This window comes from Archocentrus centrarchus, chromosome 10 (genome assembly GCF_007364275.1).
Source record: "Archocentrus centrarchus isolate MPI-CPG fArcCen1 chromosome 10, fArcCen1, whole genome shotgun sequence".
NCBI lineage: Eukaryota > Metazoa > Chordata > Actinopteri > Cichliformes > Cichlidae > Archocentrus > Archocentrus centrarchus.
Window position 1 is genome coordinate 16204340 of NC_044355.1, and position 26587 is coordinate 16230926.

General features: G+C 40.0%; 3 protein-coding genes and 1 pseudogene across 14 annotated transcripts in view; all 4 read right to left on the bottom strand.

The window, feature by feature from the left end:
- Window positions 1–26587, bottom strand: part of LOC115786625 (protocadherin gamma-C5-like) — a 365072-nt gene that overhangs the window by 244709 nt on the left and 93776 nt on the right. For 2 of the 12 annotated variants that reach the window (XM_030738886.1, XM_030738875.1), the window contains exon 1: window positions 19376–21778. The exons of 9 other annotated variants lie outside the window; for them this stretch is intronic. In XM_030738886.1, coding sequence (XP_030594746.1) covers window positions 19376–21763 — 2388 coding nt within the window. In that variant the 5' untranslated portion in view covers window positions 21764–21778. Of the gene's footprint in view, window positions 1–19375; window positions 21779–23519; window positions 25929–26587 lie in introns of those variants that run through there. One more of the 12 variants, XM_030738914.1, reaches the window with a different exon arrangement.
- LOC115787075 (protocadherin gamma-A11-like) lies at window positions 160–2798 on the bottom strand. The gene is made up of 2 exons (XM_030739649.1): window positions 308–2798; window positions 160–213 (listed from the first exon to the last, which is right to left on the bottom strand). Exons 1-2 carry the CDS (start codon window positions 2693–2695, stop codon window positions 160–162), a joined length of 2442 nt encoding a protein of 813 aa, XP_030595509.1. The 5' UTR covers window positions 2696–2798.
- On the bottom strand, window positions 4321–9058 carry LOC115787076 (protocadherin gamma-A11-like; annotated as a pseudogene).
- Window positions 10343–13015, bottom strand: LOC115787077 (putative protocadherin beta-18). The gene is made up of 2 exons (XM_030739650.1): window positions 10630–13015; window positions 10343–10356 (listed from the first exon to the last, which is right to left on the bottom strand). Exons 1-2 carry the CDS (start codon window positions 13013–13015, stop codon window positions 10343–10345), a joined length of 2400 nt encoding a protein of 799 aa, XP_030595510.1.

A 26587-nucleotide genomic window follows, 5' to 3' on the forward strand; every position in this document is an offset into this window, starting at 1 on the left:
TGATGAGAGCATGGAACAGCGACAGCTCTGCTCAAAAGACGACATCAGGGGCAAGGAAAAAAAAAACCATTACTGAAGAGAAGAAAATAATAAGAATATCACATATTTAGAAGACTGAAGCTAAAAAATAAAGACAAATATTGACAACTGTAGGGACTGTTAATGGGATTTGCGCAAGGCATTTTTAAGGCATATGAAGTTTGAAGTTAGAATCTTAAAAAAGTGAAAGACAAGCAGAGAAAGTATGGTCACTGCCTGCATCATTGAATTCCAAGAAAATCACGCGACATGTAACGCCTGTTCCTACCTCTGGTGAAGCATCACGATCTCCGAATACGTCAGCAAAGTCTGATGGACTTTTCTTCAGCGTCTGGTCAGCAGGGAGCGTGTTGTCATTGTATGATGTCACAAACTTAAAATCACTGGTTCTAGAACCTGTTGTCAGGTACGCGTCATAATTGTAAGTGCTGCGTAAAGTCCCTGTGCCGTCAACGTCTGCGTAATTAGGAGGGAGATAACCGCTGGGGATGGCAACTGCTCCATCAAACAACAGTCTGGGCTTTCTCCTGCGACAAAACCTCAAACCCAAGATGATGATGATGAAGGTCAGAAAGAAGGTGGACACAGACACCAGCGCAATGATCAGGTAAGAGGTCAATTTGGAATTTTTGTCATCATAAGAAATATCCTTCAATTCTGGCACCTCAGCCAAATTATCAGAAATTAGTAAATACATGGAACAGGTGGCAGACAGAGAGGGCTGTCCGTTATCTTTCACAGAGACTATCAGGTTCTGTTTCATGCTGTCAGATTCAGAAATGTCCCGCTGTGTCCTGATCTCTCCGCTGTGGAGACCAACAGTAAAAAGTCCCGGATCAGTGGATTTGATTATATGATAGGACAGCCAGGCGTTCTGCCCCGAGTCCGCGTCCACTGCTATCACTTTGGACACCAGAGAGCCTCCGTGTGCAGCTTTGGGGACCAGCTCGGTCATGAAGGAGTTGCCCTCCGGGGAGGGGTACAGGATCTGAGGAGAGTTGTCGTTCACATCCGAGATAAACACACTCACGGTCACGTTGCTGCTGAGAGGAGGAGAACCGTTGTCTCTGGCCATCACGTGGACTTTGAAACTCCTGAACTGTTCGTAATCAAACGACCTCACAGCGTGGATTACCCCCGTGTCTCCATTCACAGATAGATAGGAGGACACCGGGGCACCGTTCACATCACCAGGTAACAGAGAATAAATCACTGTACCGTTTTGTCTCCAGTCGGGGTCTCGAGCAGTAACGGAACATAAAGTGGAGCCAGGTTTGTTATTTTCACTCATATATGCGCTGTACGACTGTTCCTCAAACACAGGTGGGTTGTCGTTGATGTCAGCTACAGATAAGTGAACAGTTTTAGAGGAGGACAGAGGTGGAGAGCCCTCGTCAGTGGCTGTGATTGTAATGTTGTAATCAGACACTATTTCACGATCCAGTTGTCCTGTGGTCACCAGAGAATAATAGTTTTTAATTGAGGGAATCAACTTAAAGGGGACACCCTGCTGGATGAAGCAGCGGACCTGTCGGTTATTTGCAGAGTCTCTGTCTTGCACGTTAATGATGCCCACCTCTGTACCAGGTGGCGCGTTTTCAGGTATGGAGTTAGTCAGTGATTTCAGATATATAACTGGGACGTTGTCATTTACATCCATAATCTCAATTAAGAGAGTCGCATATGATGCTAATCCCAAACCATCTTTAGCACTGATCTGCATTTCATATGACGATTCCTTTTCATAATCAATAGCTCCAGCCACTTTCACTTCTCCTGTTTTGGGGTCCAAAGAAAAGACTTGTCTTTCTTCAGAAACGTGGTCAAACCCATAATTAACTTCACCATTCACCCCTTCATCTGCATCCGTGGCGCTAACTGTGAGAACAACAGTATCCAGTGGAGAGTTTTCGGGCAGACTTGCTTTATAGACGTTCTGGCTAAACACTGGTACGTTATCATTAGCATCCAGTACAGTGACGTGTATGACCACAGTGCCTGATCTCCGAGGAGAGCCTCCATCGAAGGCAGTCAGTAACAGCACAATCTCTTTTTTGTCCTCCCTGTCGAGTTCTTTGTCCAAGACTAGTTCACCATATTTTCTCCCACCACCTTTAGATTTAATGTTTAGTTTGAAATGATCATTCTGCTGAAGTGAATAGCCCTGAACTGCATTTTCTCCGATGTCTGCATCGTGCGCTTCATCAAGGAGGAAACGTGCACCTTTGCCTGCCGATTCTCGAATTTCGAAGTTAAGTGATTCCTCCTTAAATTTTGGTGAGTTATCGTTGATGTCTTGAACGCGGATATTAATGCGATGCAGTTCTAATGGATTTTCCAGCACCAGTTCCTGTTTCAGAACACACGATGCCTTTCTCGCACAAAGCCCTTCTCGGTCAATCCTTTCTTGTGTAATTAATTCGCCAGTATTGAGATTTACGCTGCAGTACTTAACACCATTGCTCTCTTTATCTATACGGGCTTTTCTAGCGGACAGGCTGCCCAAATCAATTCCCAGATCCTTTGCGATATTTCCAATAACAGATCCATGCTTGATCTCCTCCTGGATAGAATAGCTCACGTCTCCAGTGACGGGGCCGAGGACAAGAAAAATAAAAGTAAGGCCAAGGGGAAGCCCAAATGTGCTACATCCCATGGTTAGTGGAAGAAAGAGCTTAAACAGACAAAACCTCTTGTGGTGTTAGTAAAATAAATCAACAACGCATCTAGGATTTCTTTCAACGACCAGCCATCACATTCCTGTCTTCCAGGAATCGACGTTCCCTTCTGCGGTACAGAAGCTGAATCAGGCTTTGAATTTATTGCCACAGAAGGGTGGAGATTGACCGTGCCTTCGCGTATACTGGTATATACTGACATCATGCGCATTTGTTGAGGTATAACAAGGATATGTGGTAACGTGGTGTTTATGTCAAAGATTTAGGTATAAATGGAAAATGTAACACTAACATTAAATTACAGGGGGCGTGTTTCCAAAAACCAAAAAGGACTTTAAAAAACACATTAAGTATGATGACATTGCAGGGAATGCATAGACGTCTTCTTTTTAAGAGTTATTTTTAACTCAAAGCTGCCCTGAGCGAATGGTCGCTCACTCTCTCTCGCTCTCTCTGTCTCTCTCTCTGTCTCGCTCTCTCTCTCTCTCACTCTCTCTCTTATATGCAGTCATGGTCGAAAATGTTGGCATCCCTGAAAATTTTCCAGTAAATGAAGTATTTTTCCTAGAAAATTATTTCAATCACATGTTTTGTTATGCACATGTTAATTTCCTTTGTGTGTATTGGAAACACACAAAAAAGAGGGAAATACAGCAGCTGGACGTTTAGCTAGCAGACACACTGTGTGACAAACTGCAGATACTTTTTGTGTGTTTGCTGATATTTGTTGAGCACTTACAAACGTTGCATTTAAAATGACCTGCAACAAATTGCTCCCTTTATGCTCACTGCTCTACAGTAGCGCTAGCTATGATAATGTTAGTACCACGAGCACAACTTACTGACATCTACCCTCAGTTCCGTCTACTGGAACCCCTGATTATAGCTCTATAAATATTACATAAATTATATGGGTTTGCCTCTTTAATCGCTTTGTTTGCGATAAACCCCGGTGATGGAAGATACGCCAGTGTGATTGTCTCTTATGTCTTATTGTTCTGCCATTTAGGCTCAAATTGTTTGATGCTCGACGGCGCAGTGATCGGAAATAAACAGTTCTCTCAGATGCTTCAAACCTAAAGTAACGAGTCTGTTTTGAAAATGTAAGGAGTATAAAGCACAGATATTTGTGTAAAAATGTAGGGAGTAAAAGTATAAAGTAGTCAAAAAAATAAATTCTTGAAGTACAGACACCTGAAAAATATACTTAATTACAGTAACTAAGTCTTTGTACGTCGTTACTTCCCACCTCTGTACAATAAAATAAGGGACTTATTAATTTCAACTAATCATGCAAAGTTTTTGACAATACAATATAGCTCATTGTTTTTCCTGTGTAAATGTTTTCAGAAGAAAATATTTATTTAAAGCACTGGGGGCCTTTTATTTACTAGTCAAGTTCATTCAAAGTGCACTGAACAACCTAAATCAAATCAAAGCTTTATGTTATCATTTTCTGCCTTTGAAACAGCACAGATCTATGGTACACTTGCAAGCAGTTTTTTTTTTAAACCTTAAAAACTTCTTTCTCATTCCAAGGTACTCAAAAAGTTATGAGTTAGTTTAAGTATCCTGAATTGCTTGTCAGTGTTCTTCTCAGGATTTAGACTGCATCAATTGCTTCTATCTCTGTATAATCACAGAGGGACTTCATGAAGTTGAAACCAGGATCTGTGGGGGTACAGCATTTGTGAAAGGGCTTCTATTTTTGCAGTGATCATAGTTCATTATGATTACCTCCACCAAGGAGATTATGTTCTTGGCAGTGTTTGCTTGTGTGCATGCATGCATGTCATTCTGCCTTTAAAAAAAGTAGCTCAAAAAGCTTAAAATAGATTCTGATAATACTTTGTAGAGTGTAGAGTGGGGTCATGTTAACAATCCCTTAAAATTTGGCTTATATCCACCAAGGTCTTTGAGGTCAACTTAAGGATTTATTGGTTGAAAATTGACAAACAAACTTTATAACTAAGAAGCTATGATTCTTGATGTGGTGTGTATTGTCAACATATAGAAAGTACCATATAAAGATTTAAAATATCATGTCACATTTGACCTCTGACCTCTCCTTCAAGGTCAATAGATTAATCTGAAGGTCAAAGTGAAAATAAAGCTATATAGAGCTATTTAAACTTCTGTTTCTTACTGCCATTGTTTGTATTGACAACATATAGGCATATAGGGAATGATATATGGGGTTTCTCAATATCAGGCTAAACTGGACCTCTGGCCTCCTCTCCAAGGTCAAATAAGGTCAAACTTTCATTAGGACAGGCTTTCATAAATGTCTTATCTTTAAAAACTATGCTTTAAATTTAAGTCTTTGTTTGTATTGACAACATTTAGGAAATTATACCATTATATGGGGATTCTAAATATCACATTATAGTTTGCATCCAAATATCATGTCACATTTAACGTCTGACCTCACTTTCAAATTTCACATCGGCCTTTTTTGTTTTTCAAATTAAACCCAAAATGTGTTAGATATTTTAAAAAAGTATTGTCAAGACAAATATTGAGCTACCTAGTTAGTTGGAAATATAATGTATAATAGGCTCAAGTTATTCATCTCCAGTTATTTGAAAATCAGTACCTATTATCCATTGCCTACTCTTAGATAATATTTGTGTAATCAAAGTAATCATCTGTCATGCTACCCTTATCTGATTTTTACTACACTACAAGCTTCTTAAAGTATATTTGAAAAGAGCAAAGAAAAACAACAACAACAAAAAAGTACAATATACAATATCATTCCCTTAAACGTAAATACTGCCCAGAAAGTGAACTGCCTTGCAGACATTTTTGTTCTCGGGGCACTTTTTGTTCTGTAAATTACTTGGGTTGATGCCATGCTGCAGAATGAATATGGGACTAATCACAAATTTCCCTAATTCTATTGCATCTTGGATGAAAATCTAAACATCTAAAGAGCCTAAAACTACAGCAAATTATAAATGCAATTATAACTTAAATCAAACACTGGATCCCGATGTTCATATTCAAGATGAAAATCTTTTCTGACATACATTGTGCAATTTGTTGAGAACAAAATGATTTAAAAATGCTCAGTGGAAACCAAAGCTATCAACCCTTTGAGGGCTGGATTTATATTCAGACCAAAAGCCAAAGTTAAAATTGCTTAAGCGCTCCCTTATGTTTATTAGCAAAATATTATGCATGTTAATTTTGCTTCAATCACTTCTGTATTAAGATTAAGAAAAACTAAAATTAAACAAATGTTTAATGACAAAATTTTAGACAGTTTAAAAATGTATGTAAATTTTATCTTATTTAATTTTTTATATGATTTAATTTTGAAGCTTGACAACTGCTAAGAATGGTTAATATTTAATCCATTGAAAGGAACTGCTGAAATGTATCAAACACAGCACTAGCTAATTCCAAAGATGAAATGACAGCATTGCATGCTCTTGGTCTATTGAGTTTTGTAATGTAATACCACTATTTACTGCTATATAAATCTGGCACACAAGTTTTTCAAAGGCATAAACCACTGTACAATGTAGAATTTTACATGTATATGCACAGCAAAGCAAAGCAAGTGAATCCAAATACTTAAGACTGCTCCAATAAAAATTACATTTTTATGTTAACAGTAAACTTTTAATGAATACAGATCAAGGAAAGGCTATTATAACAGTAGAAGAGCAGAGAAAAAACAGATTCATATATCAATCAAAGAAAAAAAATCAAACTATTCATACCAAATGTACAGAAGAAAGATGATGTCAGTGGCAGGGGAGGGATAACCCAAGACACTAAAGCATTCTTTAAAAATGTGCCACATTATTGAATGTAAATCAACAAAAAGATCAGCGATACAAAGAAAATTATTTCTTGGGAATTCTATGTAGAAGAAAAAACAGAACTACATTAAAGAAAACATGAAAAAAGTGAACATAAAAGGATGGGGGAGGGGAAGAAGTGCGTTGTTAGTCTGTTTAAAATAGAACCCACAGAACACAGTGAAGAAGGAAATAAACTCAACAATTTGTTGTTGAAGATGTTGAGGAAGAGTAGGATGAAAAAAAAGTGTTCCTACCTCCGGTGAAGCACGGCATTCTCCAAAAACATCTGCGAAGTCTGATGTACTTTTCTTCAGAGTCTGTTCAGCAGGCAGCGTGTTGTCATTGTATGATGTCACAAACTTAAAGTCACTGGTTCTAGAACCTGTTGTCAGGTACGCGTCATAATTGTAAGTGCTGCCTAAAGTTCCTGTGCCATCAACATCTGCGTAATTAGGAGGGAGATAACCGCTGGGGATGGCAACTGCTCCGTCAAACAGCAGCCTGGGCTTTTTCCTGTGGCAAAACCTCAAACCCAGGATGATGATGATGAAGGTCAGAAAAAAAGGTGGACACAGACACCAGCGCGATGATCAGATAAGAGGTCAATTTGAAATTCTTCTCATCATAAGAAATATCCTTCAGTTCTGGCACCTCAGCCAAGTTATCAGAAATCAGTAAATACATGGAACAGGTGGCAGACAGAGGTGGCTGTCCGTTATCTTTCACTGACACTATCAGGTTCTGTTTCATGCTGTCAGATTCAGCAATGTCCCGCTGTGTCCTGATCTCTCCGCTGTGGAGACCAATAGTAAAAAGTCCCGGATCAGTGGATTTGACTATATGATAGGACAGCCAGGCGTTCTGTCTGGAGTTCACGTCCACAGCGATCACTTTGGACACCAGAGAGCCTCCGTGTGCAGCTTTGGGGACAAGCTCGGTCATGAAAGAGTTGCCTTCTGAGGAGGGGTACAGGATCTGAGGAGAGTTGTCATTCACATCCGAGATGAACACACTCACAGTCACGTTGCTGCTGAGAGGAGGAGAACCGTTGTCTCTGGCCATCACGTGGACTTTAAAATTCCTGAACTGTTCATAATCAAACGACCTCACAGCGTGGATCACCCCCGTGTCTCCGTTCACAGACAGATAGGAGGACACCGGGGCACCGTTCACATCACCAGTTATCAGAGAATAAATCACTGTACCGTTTTGTCTCCAGTCGGGGTCTCGAGCAGTAACGGAACATAAAGTGGAGCCAGGTTTGTTATTTTCACTCACATATGCGCTGTACGACTGTTCCTCAAACACAGGTGGGTTGTCGTTGATGTCAGCTACAGATAAGTGAACAGTTTTAGAGGAGGACAGAGGTGGAGAGCCCTCGTCAGTGGCTGTGATTGTAATGTTGTAATCAGACACTAGTTCACGATCCAGTTGTCCTGTGGTCACCAGAGAATAATAGTTTTTAATAGAAGGAACCAACTTAAAAGGTACACCCTGCTGGATGGAGCAGCGGACCTGTCGATTATTCTCAGAATCTCTGTCCTGCACGTTAATAATGCCCACCTCTGTACCAGGTGTCACGTTCTCAGGTATTGGGTTAGACAGTGATTTCAGGTATATAACTGGGGCATTGTCATTTACATCAGTTACATCTATTAATACTTTGGCATAAGACGTTAGTCCTAAACCATCTTTGCCTTTTACTCTCATTTCAAAAGAATTCCTTTCTTCAAAGTCAATCTCACCGGTTACTCTAATTTCTCCTGTTTTGGGATCAATAGAAAATACATTTATATCATTATCAGCCACATGGCCGAATTGATATGTTACATCTCCATTCACTCCTTCATCTGCGTCTGTGGCACTGACTTTAATCACTATTGTATCTGGAAGAGAGTTTTCAGGCAGACTGGCTTTATAAACGGCCTGGTTGAACACTGGGGCGTTATCATTAGCATCCAGTACAGTGACGTGTATGACTACGGTACCTGATCTCTGAGGAGATCCACCATCCAAAGCAGTGAGAAGCAAATTAATCTCTTTTTGTCTCTCTCTATCAAGTTTTTTCTCCAGTACAAGTTCAACTCTGTTGCTGTCAACAGCCAGAATAAAGTTGTCGTTCTTTTGAAGGGTGTACCCTTGAACAGCATTTTGCCCTATATCTGCGTCATGGGCGTCCTCTATTGAGAAGCGTTTACCCTTCTCTGCTGACTCACGTATTTCCATTATTATCAAATTGTCGTTGAATTGCGGTGAATTGTCATTCACATCTTGTATATGAAGGCTTACATGATGAAGCTCCAAAGGATTTTCTAACACTAGATCTACTTTCAAAACACGGGCTTGACGTAAAGCTAGGGTTCCGAGATTAACACCGAGATCCTTGGCTACATTTCCAATAACAGAGTCTCGTTTCATTTCTTCTGGAATAGAATAACTCAGGTCCCCAAAAACGTGGGGCAGCATTACTACAAACAAAGCAAAACGGAGGATCAGATCGAGCCCTGAAAATCCTTTGTCTCCCATCCTGTTACAAAACGTGACACCAGCGTGCGTCTGATTCGCTTTCCGGAGCAAAAATATCAAAAATGACTCGTAAATATCTCAACAATCCAAAGTGTAATATTACTATGAAACACGGTGAAACATGTCTGCAGACGTAACTGTTCCTCAGGAAATTACAACTGACATCTGTGCAGTAGTATTGGGTGGAGTGGTGTGTGTCAGATTTCTATCAGCCAATAGCGACACCACAAGTCAGTAACTCAAAATACAGGTCATGTTTACTAATTGCTAAATTAATGCTGAATTTCTGTTTAAAAACACAAATACTATGGAAACTACTAAGTAAGGCATCAAAAGCTCGCGAAAAAATTACAATTTCACAATTTACTGAAGACAAAAAAAATACAGGTAGATCCCAAGTAGCTGTAATCAGTTCTGTACAACAAAAAATATGTCAGCATACAAAAACCTTGGCACATATGTGCTGTGTGATAAATGGTCTTTCATTTAACTGAAAAATGTAAACTATCAGCTGGCACAGCATGAAACACCTTCTCTATTCGTCGCCCCAGTCTGAGCTGACAGGCATTTGCGTTGTGGACCCGTCAGCTTTCCATGCAATGAGTCGGTATTTCTTTAGCTTACTGCCACAATTGTATATTGCGTGTAGGCAAAGATTATTATTATTATTATTATTATTATTATTATTATTATTATTATTATTATTATTATTATTATTATTATTATTATCCTTTTAAATGCTTCTACTGACAGGTAAATCTGCCAGATTTATAGATAAAACACTGTTATATGTAGGCTAATATCAAAGTGAAATATCAAACTCTATACGTGGCATCTACATATTAACACAATGATCTGAGCTAGCCTGCCAACTAACAATAATCCATCATACTCAGTACAAAATAATGATGATAATAATACTAGTCTATTATTGTTGTTAATAGTAGTAATAGCATTGGTAGCAGATGATTAGAAGAGATGGCTATCCATCTGAAACAAGACAACCCAACTAAGGCGAGAGAGAGGAAGAAAACAAAAACGCATCTAGAAATTAGTACGAGTCTGAGACCACAAGGACTGTTTCAGTACCAAGGACAGTTAACTTTAGCTTTACCAGTAGAAAGGTACAAAACATACTGATCTACGGATTTGACACGTGCTCTTCAATTCCAAAAATGTGAGGAAAATATTTTAATAAAAGCCGGCACTGATTATCATAATTAATATGTTAGCTACGAAATAAATCCATACAACTGCCTATTATGTAGTTTGCTAAAGAGCGAATTAGTTCGCTGAACCTTTATGACAAGGCCGAAGAATTAATAAATGAGAAAATGAGAAAGACCAGAAAGCAAATAGGTTACAGGGTACAGAAATCCACACGTTAAAACAGCCGATACCAAAATACACCGGATGTATTTCTGAAGAACTTCTTCTGTCGCATGTGAACATTTGATGTTCAACAGGCACTGTATTTAAAACTTTGATAGGAAAAAAAATGACTGTCATAGACACAGATATTAAAAAAAAAGAAAAAAAAAAGATAGATAAAGAAATAGATATTTGACAACCAGATAAACTGTTTGGAAGAATCCCTACCTCTGCAGATTCCTCCAGAGTTTCGAAAGGATCTACAAAGTCTGATGGACTTTTCTTCAGAGTCTGGTCAGCAGGCAGCGTGTTGTCACTGTATGATGTCACAAACTTAAAGTCACTGGTTCTAGAACCTGTTGTCAGGTACGTGTCATAATTGTAAGAGCTGTGTAAAGTTCCTGTGCCGTCAACATCTGCGTGATTAGGTGGGAGATAACCGCTGGGGATGGCAACTGCTCCATCAAACAACAGTCTGGGCTTTCTCCTGTGACAAAACCTCAAACCCAAGATGATGATGATGAAGGTCAGAAAGAAGGTGGACACAGACACCAAAGCGATGATCAGATATGAGGTCAGTTTGGAGTTGCTGTCACTGTGAGACAGATCCTTCAGATCTGGCACCTCAGCCAAGTTATCAGAAATCAGTAAATACATGGAACAGGTGGCAGACAGAGAGGGCTGACCGTTATCTTTCACTGACACTATCAGGTTCTGTTTCATGCTGTCAGATTCAGAAATGTCCCGCTGTGTCCTGATCTCCCCGCTGTGGAGACCAATAGTAAAAAGTCCTGGATCAGTGGATTTGACTATATGATAGGACAGCCAGGCGTTCTGTCCGGAGTCCGCGTCCACCGCTATCACTTTGGACACCAGAGAGCCTCCGTGTGTAGCTTTGGGGACCAGCTCGGTCATGAAAGAGTTGCCCTCCGGGGAAGGGTACAGGATCTGAGGAGAGTTGTCATTCACATCCGAGATGAACACACTCACAGTCACGTTGCTGCTGAGAGGAGGAGAACCGTTGTCTCTGGCCATTATGTGGACTTTGAAACTCCTGAACTGTTCATAATCAAACGACCTCACAGTGTGGATCACCCCCGTGTCTCCGTTCACAGACAGATATGAGGACACCGGGGCACCGTTCACCTCGCGAGGTAACAAAGAATAAGCCACTGTACCGTTTTGTCTCCAGTCGGGGTCTCGAGGTTTGTTATTTTCACTCACATATGCGCTGTATGACTGTTCCTCAAACACAGGTGGGTTGTCGTTGATGTCAGCTACAGATAACTGAACAGTTTTAGAGGAGGACAGAGGTGGAGAGCCCTCGTCAGTGACTGTGATTGTAATGTTGTAATCAGACACTATTTCACGGTCCAGTTGTCTTGTAGTCACCAGAGAATAATAGTTTTTAATTGAGGGAACCAATTTAAAGGGGACACCTTGCTGGATGGAGCAGCGGACCAGCCCGTTAGTTTCGGAGTCTCTGTCCTGCACATTAATGATGCCAACTTCTGTACGAGGTGACACGTTCTCAGGTGCTGGATTAGACAGTGATTTAAGATATATAACTGGTGCATTGTCAGTCTTATCCGTAACGTCTATTAACATTTTGGCATAAGACATTAGTCCTAAACCATCTTTAGCTTGCACTTTAATTTCAAAAGAACTTCTTTCTTCAAAGTCAATCAATCCAGACACTTGAATTTCGCCCGTTTTAGGATTAATAGAGAAAACATTAACGTCGTTATCAGATATATGGCCGAAGTCATATGTTACATCTCCATTCAGTCCTTCATCTGCGTCTGTGGCACTGACTTTAATCACTATTGTATCTGGCGGAGAGTTTTCAGGCAGACTGGCTTCATAAACAGTCTGGCTAAACACTGGGGCGTTATCATTAGCATCCAGTACAGTGACGTGTATGACTACGGTTCCTGATCTCTGAGGAGATCCACCATCCAAGGCTGTGAGAAACAAATTAATCTCTTTGTGCTTTTCTCGATCAAGTTTATTTTCCAGTACAAGGTCGGCTTTGTTGTCGTCAACTGACAAAATGAAATGGTTGTTCTTTTGAATGATGTACCTTTGAACAGCATTTTGACCTATATCTGCATCATGGGCCTCCTCTATTGAAAATCGGCTTCCCTTTTCTGCTAACTCCCTTATTTCCATTTCAATTAAATGATGTTTGAATTGTGGAGAATTGTCATTTATATCTTGAATATGAAGACTTACACAATGAAGCTCCAAAGGATTTTCCAACACTAGATCAGCTTTTAACACACAAGAAGGTTTCTTGCCACAAAGCTTCTCTCTATCAATTCTGTCCATTGCAATAAAATCTCCGGTACTCGTGTTAATGTCGCAATACATTTTACGAAATCCCTCAAAATCAACACGGGCCTGTCGTGAAGAAAAACTTCCACGGTCAAGACTGAGATCCTTCGCTATATTTCCAATAACGGACTCGCGTTTCAGCTCTTCAGGAAAAGAATAACTCAAATCCCCATTAACGAGGTGCAGTGTTACAATAAAGGAAGCAAAGGTGAATATCGGCCCAAGTGCTGAAAATCCTTTGTCTCTCATCCTGAAGCTATGCGAGCTTTCCACTTGTATAGCTGGCTATTCAGAGCCGAATAACATATGTATCCCAAAATAGTCAGTAATCCAATAGTCCACACTAGTATATACACAGCTATGTCCCAGGATTTAACTGTTTCTGATTAAAGAAATACAGAACAGATATTCATTCAGCAGATGATGAGTGGAGTGCTGTATGTTCTTCATCTTCCAGCCAACAGTGACACCATGAGTCGCTTTTTAACTTCATAATGACGGTGAAAGAAACATTCTTCACAAAAGATAAAAATGTAGACACTATTCATTTACTGAATTGTATTCTCAGTATCATATGATGAAAATTACTCAAATGCCCCAGTATATTTTAGGATCAGGAATTATAGCCATGTAACAAGAGGTATAAGGTTCAGCACCATGGACAGTGGTGGAGCAAGTATTGAGATCATTTTTTATAAAGGAAACTAAAGATTTTACAATAAACTCACAGGAAAACACACACACCATTAGAAGTAACAAGTATGTTCATCAAAATACAGATAACTGATATATCAGAAGTAGACATATTACCTATGAAAGAAACCAATGCCTAGTATACAAAACATTATTAGATTGATGCATCAGTGTCCAAGTGTCATCTTACTGTTGATGGATCTGAATATAATTAAAATACATTGCATGCATTTTTGTACATTAACTCACAGATCAACAACCTGTGGTCAACACACTTCAAAGGGTCACTAGATAAATCTGAGGGGGTGTAAGTTAAAGAACAAAATAAAATCTCTCACTCACTCACTCACTTACTCACTTACTCACTCACTCACTGACAAAAACCTATATTTGTTGTAGTGTTTTCTTTTTAAATTCTGAATGATGATACCACACTGAACACAAAAAATATGTGTAATGTCAAAGGGGAAATCTCTTTATGGTTGACCTGTAACTACACATCAACATGAAGACCAGACAGTCACTTTATTGAAACAAATTAGCAAGCAAAATGATCGGCTAGCCACTAATTTAATCTTCAATAATGCACTGCATTTTACAAGCTTCATATGGAATTCTTTAATCTGAAAAAAAAAAAATACTTAATTTAACTGGCAGATGCAGTGGGATACAAATGACATGTGCCTCTGATATATGATTATGCAAGTCCAAGTAGCAGTAAATGGAAATGTTAAAGTAAAATAAAAGTCCATCAAAACTACACCTAATTGAATAAATACACTTTCCTACTGTGAATCATGGGTCCTGAGCTATCAGTACCACAGTTTTGTGAAAACGGGACTTAAGTTTCATTTTTTTTTTTTTTTTTGCCATATGAACAATGAAATAGAGTGTGGTAGATAATTTACAACACGACACCTATTCACTTTCAGTTACTCAGTGCTGCAATTGTTAGTGCTTTTAAGCCAATTAATTTTGCTCAATGACAAATAACAGCCAACTTATCCGGATAAGTTGAATCTACTTAAAAAAAACCAAGGTAACTCGTTCCCTTAAATTTTTTAAGTAATGAAACAGTTCATTTAATTCAGCCTGTTAAGTAAGCACTACTCCATTTCCAACTGAACTAAATTGCATGTTCTAATTGACCAAACTTATCTTTTATAGTTCATGAAAAAAATAAAATGACTTTTGATCAATCAATCCCCCTATCCTTTTCATGGTTGTGTGGGGGTGGTGGGGGCTGGAGCCTATCCCAGCTGACAAGGAAGTAAGATGCAGGGTACACCCCGTACAGTTCACCACCCTTCGCAGGGCTGACACAGACAACCATTCACACCTGTGGGCAATTAGAGAGACCAATTAACCTAACCCCAGTAACAGCATGTCTTCAGATTGTGGGAGGAAACCCATACAGACACAGGGAGAACATACAAACTCCACACAGCAAGAGTCCTGGGCTAAGGTGGAATTGAACCCAGACTATCAGATAGCTATTCCAGCTGTGAGGTAGCAGTGCTAACCACCACACCACCATGCTGCCCAGTAACACAAATATTTTTTACAGTGTTGAACTGTGTCTGTTTAAAATTTGGTAAATAAACATAATAAAACTCAGCCCTGCTGAATGTTGGTACATTAACATTTACAAATAACATTTGTCCATGGAACAATAAAAAACTATACGAGAGAGGGTTGTGAACAAAAACAATAAATGTCTACTATTCCAAACAGCGAGAGGCCTGGGCCAAGCTGGAATTGAACCCAGACCTTCTAGATGGCATTCTACCTGTGAGCAGTGCACTCTAAAAAGTGTATTTGGGCTGTAGTTCATGTTATGGACTTATTTACATTAACTTCACTTAATTCTTTTCCTTTCGTTATGACAACTTACTTTCATGAGTTCAGTTAACTTAAAAGTCACACATTTTATCTCAAACGAACCTTTTACTTTGAGTCTAATTGAAACAATTAAGTTTAATGCAGCTTTACGTCTGACGTCATTATGTAAGCTTTGCCGGTGTCGTGCCAAAGTAGTTATCCCCGACATAATTTGTATCCCCACCCTCGAGAGCGCGCAGAGGAGGCGGAGCCAGTTGCCATGCCTCAAAGCAAGCTCTTACGTGGTTCTGTAAGCTACTTTTTCATAGTGTGTATTCGCTCCAATAAACCTAAAACGCTGAAAAACAAAAGTATCGTATCGTTTTGTAAGTAAATTGAATGAATTTTAATACAAATTTCAGGACATTGCAGTGTACTACTACACTCTAAAAGGTAATACCTATTCTTACTTAAATTACGTTTGTGTGCTTTACTTAAGTCTCACTATACTGTTGAGTTAACTCAAGCAATGTGAGTAATGTACATGTTTAGCCTGAGAAAGGTACAAGACTAAGTTCTAGTGTGTAAACTGGACTTGAATATTTTTGTTACTGGAGTGAATGCTGGGGTGAGTTCAGTAGTGCACATGCGCAGTACAGAAGTGCGGGAAGCTTCCAGAAACCCTGTGGACTTACACATTGGAAGAAGCTGATCTTCTCTAAAGGTGAGCTGTTCATCTTCATTATATTTTTATGTGTCATGTATGACTTTATTATTCAATGTATTGTTACAGGCTAGTTTTGCATGATGATGCATAAACGTATTTGCAGACTAATGCTAATGTTAATGTTAGCATGGGCTTATGGGGCCAATATTAGCTAAAACTGCCATGTACTGTATTTTACTTGAGAGCCTTTAATGTTTTGTCCATGATAAGAGCTCTTAACATTAATTACCTGTATTTCAAATGCAGCACGTTAGCATGTTTGTAAGCGTAAACCAGGCCTGCTAACATTCGTGTAGCCTTAATTTCACTCGGTCATGGAGGGTAATGTGACGTTCAGGAAGAAGCCTCGAGTGGAAAAACTGCTGAACGATTCAAATACTGGCACCAGAACCCCGTATGTGGAAAAGCGGCCAGTGAGAGCCGTTCTTTGTTTTTTTTACGACTTTACTTGCTTATAATGCTCTGGACATGGAAGCATGGAAGAAAAAAATACAATGCATTCCACTAAATAAGTGCTCTCAACGAGCTGAACAATTATTTTGTATCACTTATTGTGAAAAATGTGATCCATTTTCTTCAGAAGATGCTTTTGCTTACTTTTATTGTTTTTCCCTTCTTGTAGACCAGTGATGTTGTTGCCATGAGGACTGCTGTCCTGCGATGTGTCTTGGTTTTCCTCGGGGGTGATGAAAGAGACTTCTACAATGCCTCTTTTGTACGTATTGCAATTTGGTTTGTTAGAGGTTCTGCACTTGGAAATCAAGATTTTCACCCCATTCTTTTTTTTTTCTTAATATCCACAGGATTCAGATGCCGTGGCAGACTTCACCCAGGTTCCTGTGGGATTATTGCCTGTTATTCCTGAAGTCAGTCAGCAACCAGGTCCGAATGCTCTTCACCTTGAACCATCCAGCATGTTATCATTCTGGAAGGTACAATTGTCATGGTTGACACTGAACGCCACCATCAAGCTGTTTGTCTCATATTTGGGCTGATCTATGCCCTTCATATTTGGACTGATCTATGCCCTTCATATTTGGACTGATCTATACCCTTCATATTTGGACTGATCTATGCCCTTCATATTTGGACTGATCTATGCCCTCCATATTTGGACTGATCTATGCCCTCCATATTTGGACTGATCTATGCCCTCCATATTTGGACTGATCTATGCCCTTCATATTTGGACTGATCTATGCCCTCCATATTTGGACTGATCTATGCCCTTCATATTTGGACTGATCTATGCCCTCCATATTTGGACTGATCTATGCCCTTCATATTTGGACTGATCTATACCCTTCATATTTGGACTGATCTATGCCCTCCATATTTGGACTGATCTATGCCCTTCATATTTGGACTGATCTATGCCCTTCATATTTGGACTGATCTATGCCCTCCATATTTGGACTGATCTATGCCCTTCATATTTGGACTGATCTATGCCCTCCATCCTGACAGTCCTAAAAAGCACCTTTGACTTCATTCAGAGACTTTCTTTTTTTATGCCATTACTTGTATTTATATGTTTTTTCATATTGTGTATTCATTTAATATATTTTTTTAACTTACTATCATATTTTAATGAGATTTTTTTTTTTCGCACTGTATTATCAAATAAGTTGGTAAAGTTCTTATTTTGTATTTGTTGGATGCAATGTTTGGCACATGAATTACTTCATCAAGCTATTTATTTATTTCTGTTTATTGCCAAGTATGTCAGAATCTGTCCTCCATATATAACTACTTAAATCACTTTTTTAAAAAATGTTACAGTGCTAGAGTGCCTACTTGTTACAGTTCAAAATAAACTGTTTCAGTTGCTGCTCATTCAGCCTGTAAGCTGACTTAAGCATCTTTCTGGTATTACTGTTATTGAGCCCTGTGGAAGGGTAAAAACGTATTTGTATTTGTTCATGTGTGGCCACATTGGCCTTTTGTTAAGAAGCTAAGGATAGTATTTTGTTAAAAATAAAACATTGAACCTTGTGAACTTATCATGTTTTGTTGTAGTTACTTCATTCATTTAAGGCAATCGGTTTCCTAGAGTCTACTAAGTAAACTGTACTGTTCATGTAAGTTGGACTAACTTGATGTAGCTAAGTTAAGAACAGGTCAATTTACTTGCTATTTCTGAGTTGAAACAACTTCACTAAACTAAGTTAGTTTAACTTAACACGATTAAGTTGACACAACAAGGTCTTAAGTACACTGAACAAGTATATGTTAAGTAAAAAAACATAAGACTTAATAGTTATACTTACTTACATTTTTCAGGGCAATTGGTTTCCAAGATTTTCTTAAGTAAGGTCAACTTGTCAAATTTTACAGTGTAGTTTAAACTGCACTACACACACTGTGTTTCTCCGTCTGCCAACATCTGTGCCCCCCTGCTAGATAGTCACCGTGCCTGTGGTAATTTCTGGAGAAAATGTCGAGGTCGTAAACCAGTATAAATATCTGGGAACGACCCTTGACGATAAGCTGACCTTTGAAGCCCACGTAGATTTACTCTGCAAAAAGGCCCATCAGAGGATGCACTTTTATCGGAAGCTCCGTGGATTTTACATTCATGAAAATGTTTTACTTTTGTTTTATTGAGTCTGTTCTTACATTTAATCTTATCTGCTGGTTCGGATTTTCAGGAATAAGCTGCTAGGAGTTGTAAAGGTGTGTAGAAAAACTGCTGGCACAGCCTTAATCAACCTCGCTGACTTACAAAAGGTGAGGTCAGTGAAAAAGGCCAGACTGATCCTAGCAGACCCACACCACCCACTGCACCAGGAGTTTAAATTGCTTCCCTCTGGATGCAGATATCAGGTCCAAAGATGCAGGACAAATAGATTAAGAGAATCTTTTTGTTCCATCAGCAATTAGGTTTTTAAATCATTTGTTGTGATTCTATGCATTTTTATGTATGTTTTACGGTATAAATTTAATTTTATCTTTTATGTACTGCTGGCTGTGGAAATAATTGCCCCCTTGGGGATAATAAAGATCTTTGAATTGAATTGAATTGCTATAATGCACCCTTATTGTCCTACCATGACTGCTTTTAGTTGATGAATCAAGCAGAGTATGCCTAATAATCTGGGTGATTTTCAAAATGATTCCTTTGTCCTACCAAAAGCTAGAGGGGGATACACATTTTATCAGGCTGTGTGTCTCCCTCTGCCAAAATCTGTGCCCCCCCTGCTATAATGCACCCTTATTGTCCTACCATGACTGCTATTTTTTTTTTTTTTTTTTTTTTTTTTTTTAAAGCAACAAGTGAAAGACAAGCAGAGAAAGCATGGTCATGACGGCACTGCCTGTATCACTGAAATCCAAGAAGGTCACGCGATATAAACGCCTGTTCCTACCTCCGGTGAAGCATCACGATCTCCGAATACGTCAGCAAAGTCTGATGGACTTTTCTTCAGCGTCTGGTCAGCAGGCAGCGTGTTGTCATTGTATGATGTTACAAACTTAAAGTCACTGGTTCTAGAACCTGTTGTCAGGTACGCGTCATAATTGTAAGTGCTGCGTAAAGTTCCTGTACCATCAACGTCTGCGTAATTAGGTGGGAGATAACCGCTGGGGATGGCAACTGCTCCGTCAAACAACAGCCTGGGCTTTCTCCTGCGACAAAACCTCAAACCCAAGATGATGATGATGAAGGTCAGAAAAAAGGTGGACACAGACACCAGCGCTATGATGAGGTAAGAGGTCAGTTTGGAATTTTTCTCATCATAAGAAATATCCTTCAGTTCTGGCACCTCAGCCAAGTTATCAGAAATCAGTAAATACATGGAACAGGTGGCAGACAGAGAGGGCTGTCCGTTATCTTTCACTGCCACTATCAGGTTCTGCTTCATGCTGTCAGATTCAGAAATGTCCCGCTGTGTCCTGATCTCTCCGCTGTGGAGACCAATAGTAAAAAGTCCCGGATCAGTGGATTTGACTATATGATAGGACAGCCAGGCGTTCTGACCGGAGTCCGCGTCCACCGCTATCACTTTGGACACCAGAGAGCCTCCATGTGCAGCTTTGGGGACCAGCTCGGTCATGAACGAGTTGCCCTCCGGGGAGGGATACAGGATCTGAGGAGAATTGTCATTCACATCCGAGATGAACACACTCACGGTCACGTTGCTGCTGAGAGGAGGAGAACCGTTGTCTCTGGCCATCACGTGAACTTTAAAACTCCTGAACTGTTCATAATCAAACGACCTCACAGCGTGGATCACGCCCGTGTCTCCGTTCACAGACAGATAGGAGGACACCGGAGCACCGTTCACATCACCAGGTAACAGAGAATAAACAACTGTACCGTTTTGTCTCCAGTCGGGATCTCGAGCAGTAACGGAACATAAAGTGGAGCCAGGTTTGTTATTTTCACTCACATATGCGCTGTACGACTGTTCCTCAAACACAGGTGGGTTGTCGTTGATGTCAGCTACAGATAAGTGAACAGTTTTAGAGGAGGACAGAGGTGGAGAGCCCTCGTCAGTGGCTGTGATTGTAATGTTGTAATCAGACACTAGTTCACGATCCAGTTGTCCTGTGGTCACCAGAGAATAATAATTTTTAATTGAGGGAACCAGCTTGAAGGGGACACCCTGCTGGATGGAGCAGCGGACCTGTCGGTTATTCTCAGAGTCTCTGTCCTGCACGTTAATGATGCCCACCTCTGTACCAGGTGACGCGTTTTCGGGTATTGAGTTAGACAGTGATTTCAGATATATAACTGGGGCGTTGTCATTTACATCCATAATCTCAATTAAGAGAGTCGCATATGATGCTAATCCCAAACCATCTTTAGCACTGATCTGCATTTCATATGACGATTCCTTTTCATAATCAATAGCTCCAGCCACTTTAACTTCTCCTGTTTTGGGGTCCAATGAAAAGACTTGTCTTTCTTTAGAAACGTGGTCAAACCCATAATTAACTTCACCATTCACCCCTTCATCTGCATCCGTGGCGCTAACTGTGAGAACAACAGTATCCAGAGGAGAGTTTTCGGGCAGACTGGCTTTATAGACATTCTGACTAAACACTGGTACGTTATCATTAGCATCCAGTACAGTGACGTGTATGACCACAGTGCCTGATCTCCGAGGAGAGCCTCCATCGAAGGCAGTCAGTAACAGCACAATTTCTTTTTTGTCCTCCCTGTCGAGTTCTTTGTCCAAGACTAGTTCACCATATTTTCTCCCACCACCTTTAGATTTAACGTTCAGTTTGAAATGATCATTCTGCTGAAGTGAATAGCCCTGAACTGCATTTTCTCCGATGTCTGCATCGTGCGCTTCATCTAGCAGAAAACCTGTACCTTTGGCTGCCAATTCATGTATTTCAAAGTTGAGTAAATCCTCCTTAAACTCTGGTGAGTTATCGTTGATGTCTTGAACGCGGATATTAATGCGGTGCGCTTCTAAGGGATTTTCCAGCACCAGTTCCTGTTTCAGAACACACGATGTCTTTTTCGCACAGAGTCCTTCTCGGTCAATCCTTTCTTGTACAATTACCTCCCCTGTGTTGATATTTAAGCTGCAGTACTTAACACCATTATCCTCTGTATCGATACGAGCTTTTCGAGCGGACAGTCTGCCCAAATCAATTCCCAGATCCTTTGCGATATTTCCAATTAACGATCCACGTTTCAGCTCCTCCGGAATAGAGTAGCTCACGTCTCCACTGACGGAGCCGAGGGCAAGAAAAATAAAAGCAAGGCCGCAGTGCAGCGACAACAAGCCCCCTCTCATTGTTAGCGGCAGAAAAAGCACACAAAGACTAAATATATGATCTCGAAGGGAAAAAAAATATCCGCTAAGCATTAAAATTACAGTGAGACTGGTGTCATACGCGAAAGGATTCGTGCAAAATGCGTTTCAAAAGAGGACTCGGACTTTGTATTTGCTGGCACAGAAGGGTGGAGAATGATCATGTCTTCACGTCCCTGGTGCACACTGACACCATGAGTATTTGCAGAGCTATGACTACATAAATGTTTTTTTCTTCATATGTAATAAACATCGCTATTCAGGCAGTCATTCACTGATCTATATTTATCAAAGAACGAGTAAATACATCTATAAATATTCGCTTTATTAATTTATTGTTTCTTTCAGTGGCTGTTGAAATAGTTAAATATACCACATAGAAGGCAATTAAGTAATGATTCAGTTGTGATTGAAAACACAAAAATGAAATGAACTGTTTCTGTTTCCAGACAGCTTTGGTGAAACAGAAAATATAAGAGGCACAAAATCTACATTATTTCTGAGGTTGAAGAGAGAAAGTTGGTTCTCTCTTACTTTTTATTATTCCTGTTGATTTCTCTTTTATCTAAAACTTACATGTGCTTCATGAACACTTATGTCTAAAAATATCACTTCTTGATGAAATGTCTGATATCGTTGTTTTTCTGCAGTCTTTTGGTATTCTCGTTGTACTGGATGGAGAGGGTGAAAGCATGCTTAAATGTATTCGTGCAAATAACAATTGAGGCCCAATCACATCACTGACTGTTACAAACGGTAAGTCAAATTGTTGTCTTCAGTTAAACACATCAGAAGCCATTTTACAGTTACTGCACTAAAAAGCCGCCAGACTGATTTTGAACGCTGCTGCAAGAATTAAAAAAGAAATAAACAAACAAAAAATCTCGAGGTTTTAGATTTCTAACAATGGTGCGTGCTTCAACAAAACAGTGGGCTCATTAATAATTGAAAACCACCAAGGCAAGAAGATTTCTTTAGATATCTTCGCAAATTCAAGGATATGACAGTGTGATAGAAGACAGTGATGGACTGAGAGCCTGTCATAACTTTGCCTTTAAAGATGAGTAAGGGGTACATGTCCATAGCTTCTAGTTTTCAGCAAAAATAAATCCCATGAAATAAAAAAAAAGATAAAAGGGAGACCAGTGCACACCTAAAGACAAAACCCGTGTTATCAATTAGAAATGCCATTTATACGGTAATTCTAGATCGATTAAAATATTTGTTTTTAGCATGACATCACTGTGACTGCGTTTTGAAAAGGAGCAAAGAAGAAAAACAAACAATATAATTAGAAAGCACGCGAAAAAGAAAAGAAAATCTTTATGAACGCATCAAACTGACAACCAGAGTTGAGGACAGAGGACAGGGACAAAGATGCAAACTAGAAAGTGTTTAGACCACTAAGAAAAAAGAAACAATGCAAGACAGATGGACATACAAAAGTGGTGGTCAATGTATTTCTTTTTTTTTTTTAAATAGATGACGTGGGAAAAAGAACTATGGAGTTAAAAGATACGTGAACTATTTTCTAGTAAATGCCCCGTCAGAAAAACGCAATGCAGAACCAAAACAAGAAAGAAAAAAAAGAACAGAAGAAAACAGGTGGAAAAAAGGTAAATTTCAAACTACGTTCAATAGTAATAAACAACAAAAACAACGATACAAGGCAGATGAGACGATAAAATCTTTAAAATTCATTTTGAGGATTTTACCGACAAAAAACGCCTGTTCCTACCTCAGCAGAAGCATCGCAATCCCCAAACACATCAACAAAGTCTGATGGACTTTTGTTCAGAGTCTGGTCAGCGGCAAGCGTGTTATCATTGTATGACGTCACAAACTTAAAGTCACTGGTTCTAGAACCTGTTGTCAGGTAGGCGTCATAATTGTAAGTGCTGCGTAAAGTTCCTGTACCATCAACATCTGCGTAATTAGGAGGGAGATAACCGCTGGGGATGGCAACTGCTCCGTCAAACAACAGTCTGGGCTTTCTCCTGCGACAAAACCTCAAACCCAAGATGATGGTGATGAAGGTCAGAAAAAAGGTGGACACGGACACGAGCGCGATGACCAAGTAAGAGGTCAGTTTGGAATTCTTCTCATCATAAGAAATATCCTTCAGTTCTGGCACCTCAGCCAAGTTATCAGAAATCAGTAAATACATGGAACAGGTGGCAGACAGAGAGGGCTGTCCGTTATCTTTCACTGACACTATCAGGTTCTGTTTCATGCTGTCAGATTCAGAAATGTCCCGCTGTGTCCTGATCTCTCCGCTGTGGAGACCAATAGTAAAAAGTCCCGGATCAGTGGATTTGACTATATGATAGGACAACCAAGCGTTCTGTCCGGAGTCCGCGTCTACCGCTATCACTTTGGACACCAGAGAGCCTCCGTGTGCAGCTTTGGGGACCAGCTCGGTCATGAAGGAGTTGCCCTCCGGGGAGGGGTACAGGATCTGAGGAGAGTTGTCATTCACATCCGAGATGAACACACTCACGGTCACGTTGCTGCTGAGAGGAGGAGAACCGTTGTCTCTGGCCATCACGTGAACTTTAAAATTCCTGAACTGTTCATAATCAAACGACCTCACAGCGTGGATCACCCCCGTGTCTCCGTTCACAGACATATAGAAGGACACCGGAGAACCGTTCACATCACCAGGTAACAGAGAATAAATCACTGTACCGTTTTGTCTCCAGTCGGGGTCTCGAGCAGTAACGGAACATAAAGTGGAGCCGGGTTTGTTATTTTCATTCACATATGCGCTGTACGACTGTTCCTCAAACACAGGTGGGTTGTCGTTGATGTCAGCTACAGATAAGTGAACAGTTTTAGAGGAGGACAGAGGTGGAGAGCCCTCGTCAGTGGCTGTGATTGTAATGTTGTAATCAGACACTAGTTCGCGGTCCAGTTGTCCTGTGGTCACCAGAGAATAATAGTTTTTAATTGAGGGAACCAATTTAAAGGGGACACCCTGCTGGATGGAGCAGCGGACCTGTCGGTTATTCTCAGAGTCTCTGTCCTGCACGTTAATGATGCCCACCTCTGTATCAGGTGGTGCGTTTTCAGGTATGGGGTTAGACAGTGATTTCAGGTATATCACTGGAGCATTGTCGTTCACATCAATGATATCAATTATCACTTTTGCTTCTGAAGAAAGGCCGTAACCATCTTTGGCTTCAATAATTGCTTCATATTTCGATCCCTCTTCATAATCTATGAGACCCGTTACTAGAATTTCTCCAGTTTTCGGATCAAGTGAAAAGAGCTTTCGTGACTTATCAGGAATTCGACTAAATTCATATGTCACCTCTCCATTGACACCCTGATCTGCATCTGATGCACTTATTCTGATAACTGGGGTTCTCAAATCTGAGTTTTCTGGTAAACTGGCTCTATATACGGCCTCTGAAAACACGGGGGCGTTATCATTGGCATCAAGTACAATTACGTGTATGACCACTGTCCCTGATCTCTGAGGCGAGCCACCATCCACGGCTGTCAGCAGTAATTTCATTTCCTGCTGCTCCTCTCGGTCTAACTCCTTATCTAAAACCAGCTCACCATATTTACTACCAGCACTTGTCGTCTGACTACTGAACACAAAGTGAGCGTTTTGTTGCAAAATGTAGCTTTGCACGGAGTTTTGCCCTATGTCTGCATCGTGCGCTGCATTAATGCGATACCTGGCTCCTTTGTCAGCTGATTCTGTAATTTCCAGCTTTATAATATCCTTCGGAAAGACTGGCGCATTGTCGTTTATGTCCTGCACCTGCAGGGACAACCGGTGCAACTCCAACGGATTCTCTAACAGCAAGTCAAATTTGAGAACACACGAAGGCCTTTCCCCACATTGCTCCTCTCGGTCTATTCTCTCCGCAACAAATAAATCTCCGCTTCTCTGGTTTATCCCACAGTACTGTCTGTCGCTTCCTTCCATATCAACACGAGGTTTGCGAGCAGATAGTCGATCCAGATCCAGGCCGAGATTTTTAGCGATATTTCCAATAACAGATCCGCGTTTCAGCTCCTCCTGTACTGAATAGCTTAGGTCTCCGTTTGCGCATTGTGCCACAACAAAGAAAAAGACAAAGCCAAGGCTTTGAAAAATACACTGTCTCTGCAACATTCTCAAACAGCACTACACAAGTTAAAAGACGCTACGTCAAAGCTTCGAAATATGTCCCTGGATCAATATATATAAGCAACTGTAGCTGGTGCTGGAGAATGCAGGATGGTCGTTACCATTAATGGGTTTTGTGCAAAATGGGCTGAGCACTAAATCCTTGGCTGGTCTATAGTGACACCGTGAGTACAATGGATATATAACAGTTTTTGACATTTATTTAAAATATTCTTAATGCATTTTCCGATTTTATTTATTTTTTTTGATGATGAAGTGTTTCATTAAAAGCAAACTGCATTTTTTTTTTACTACCGGTTTTTGTTTGTTTGTTTTAGTGTGTGTTCGCTAAACCGTTAAGTTAATAGAGGTACTTATTGTCTGCGTAAGAAGGATTTCAAAATGATGTGTCTACCTCAGAAGAAGTCCATGTAAAGAATGTGACAGTGATAACCATGAAAAAGTAGCATATCATATAATATTTGCCACAGCTCATTTCCTTTAGTGTTATATGCATCGTATTTTAACATCACATAGGAAATAAAAACTCTCCCACTCACAAACACACTCTCTTTCTGTCTCTCGCCGCCGTTTTTTCCTTTTCTCAAAAGGTTGAAGACATTTAAACAAATTTGTCATGACAAATGGAGAAATGTGTTTTCGACCGTGAATACCACATA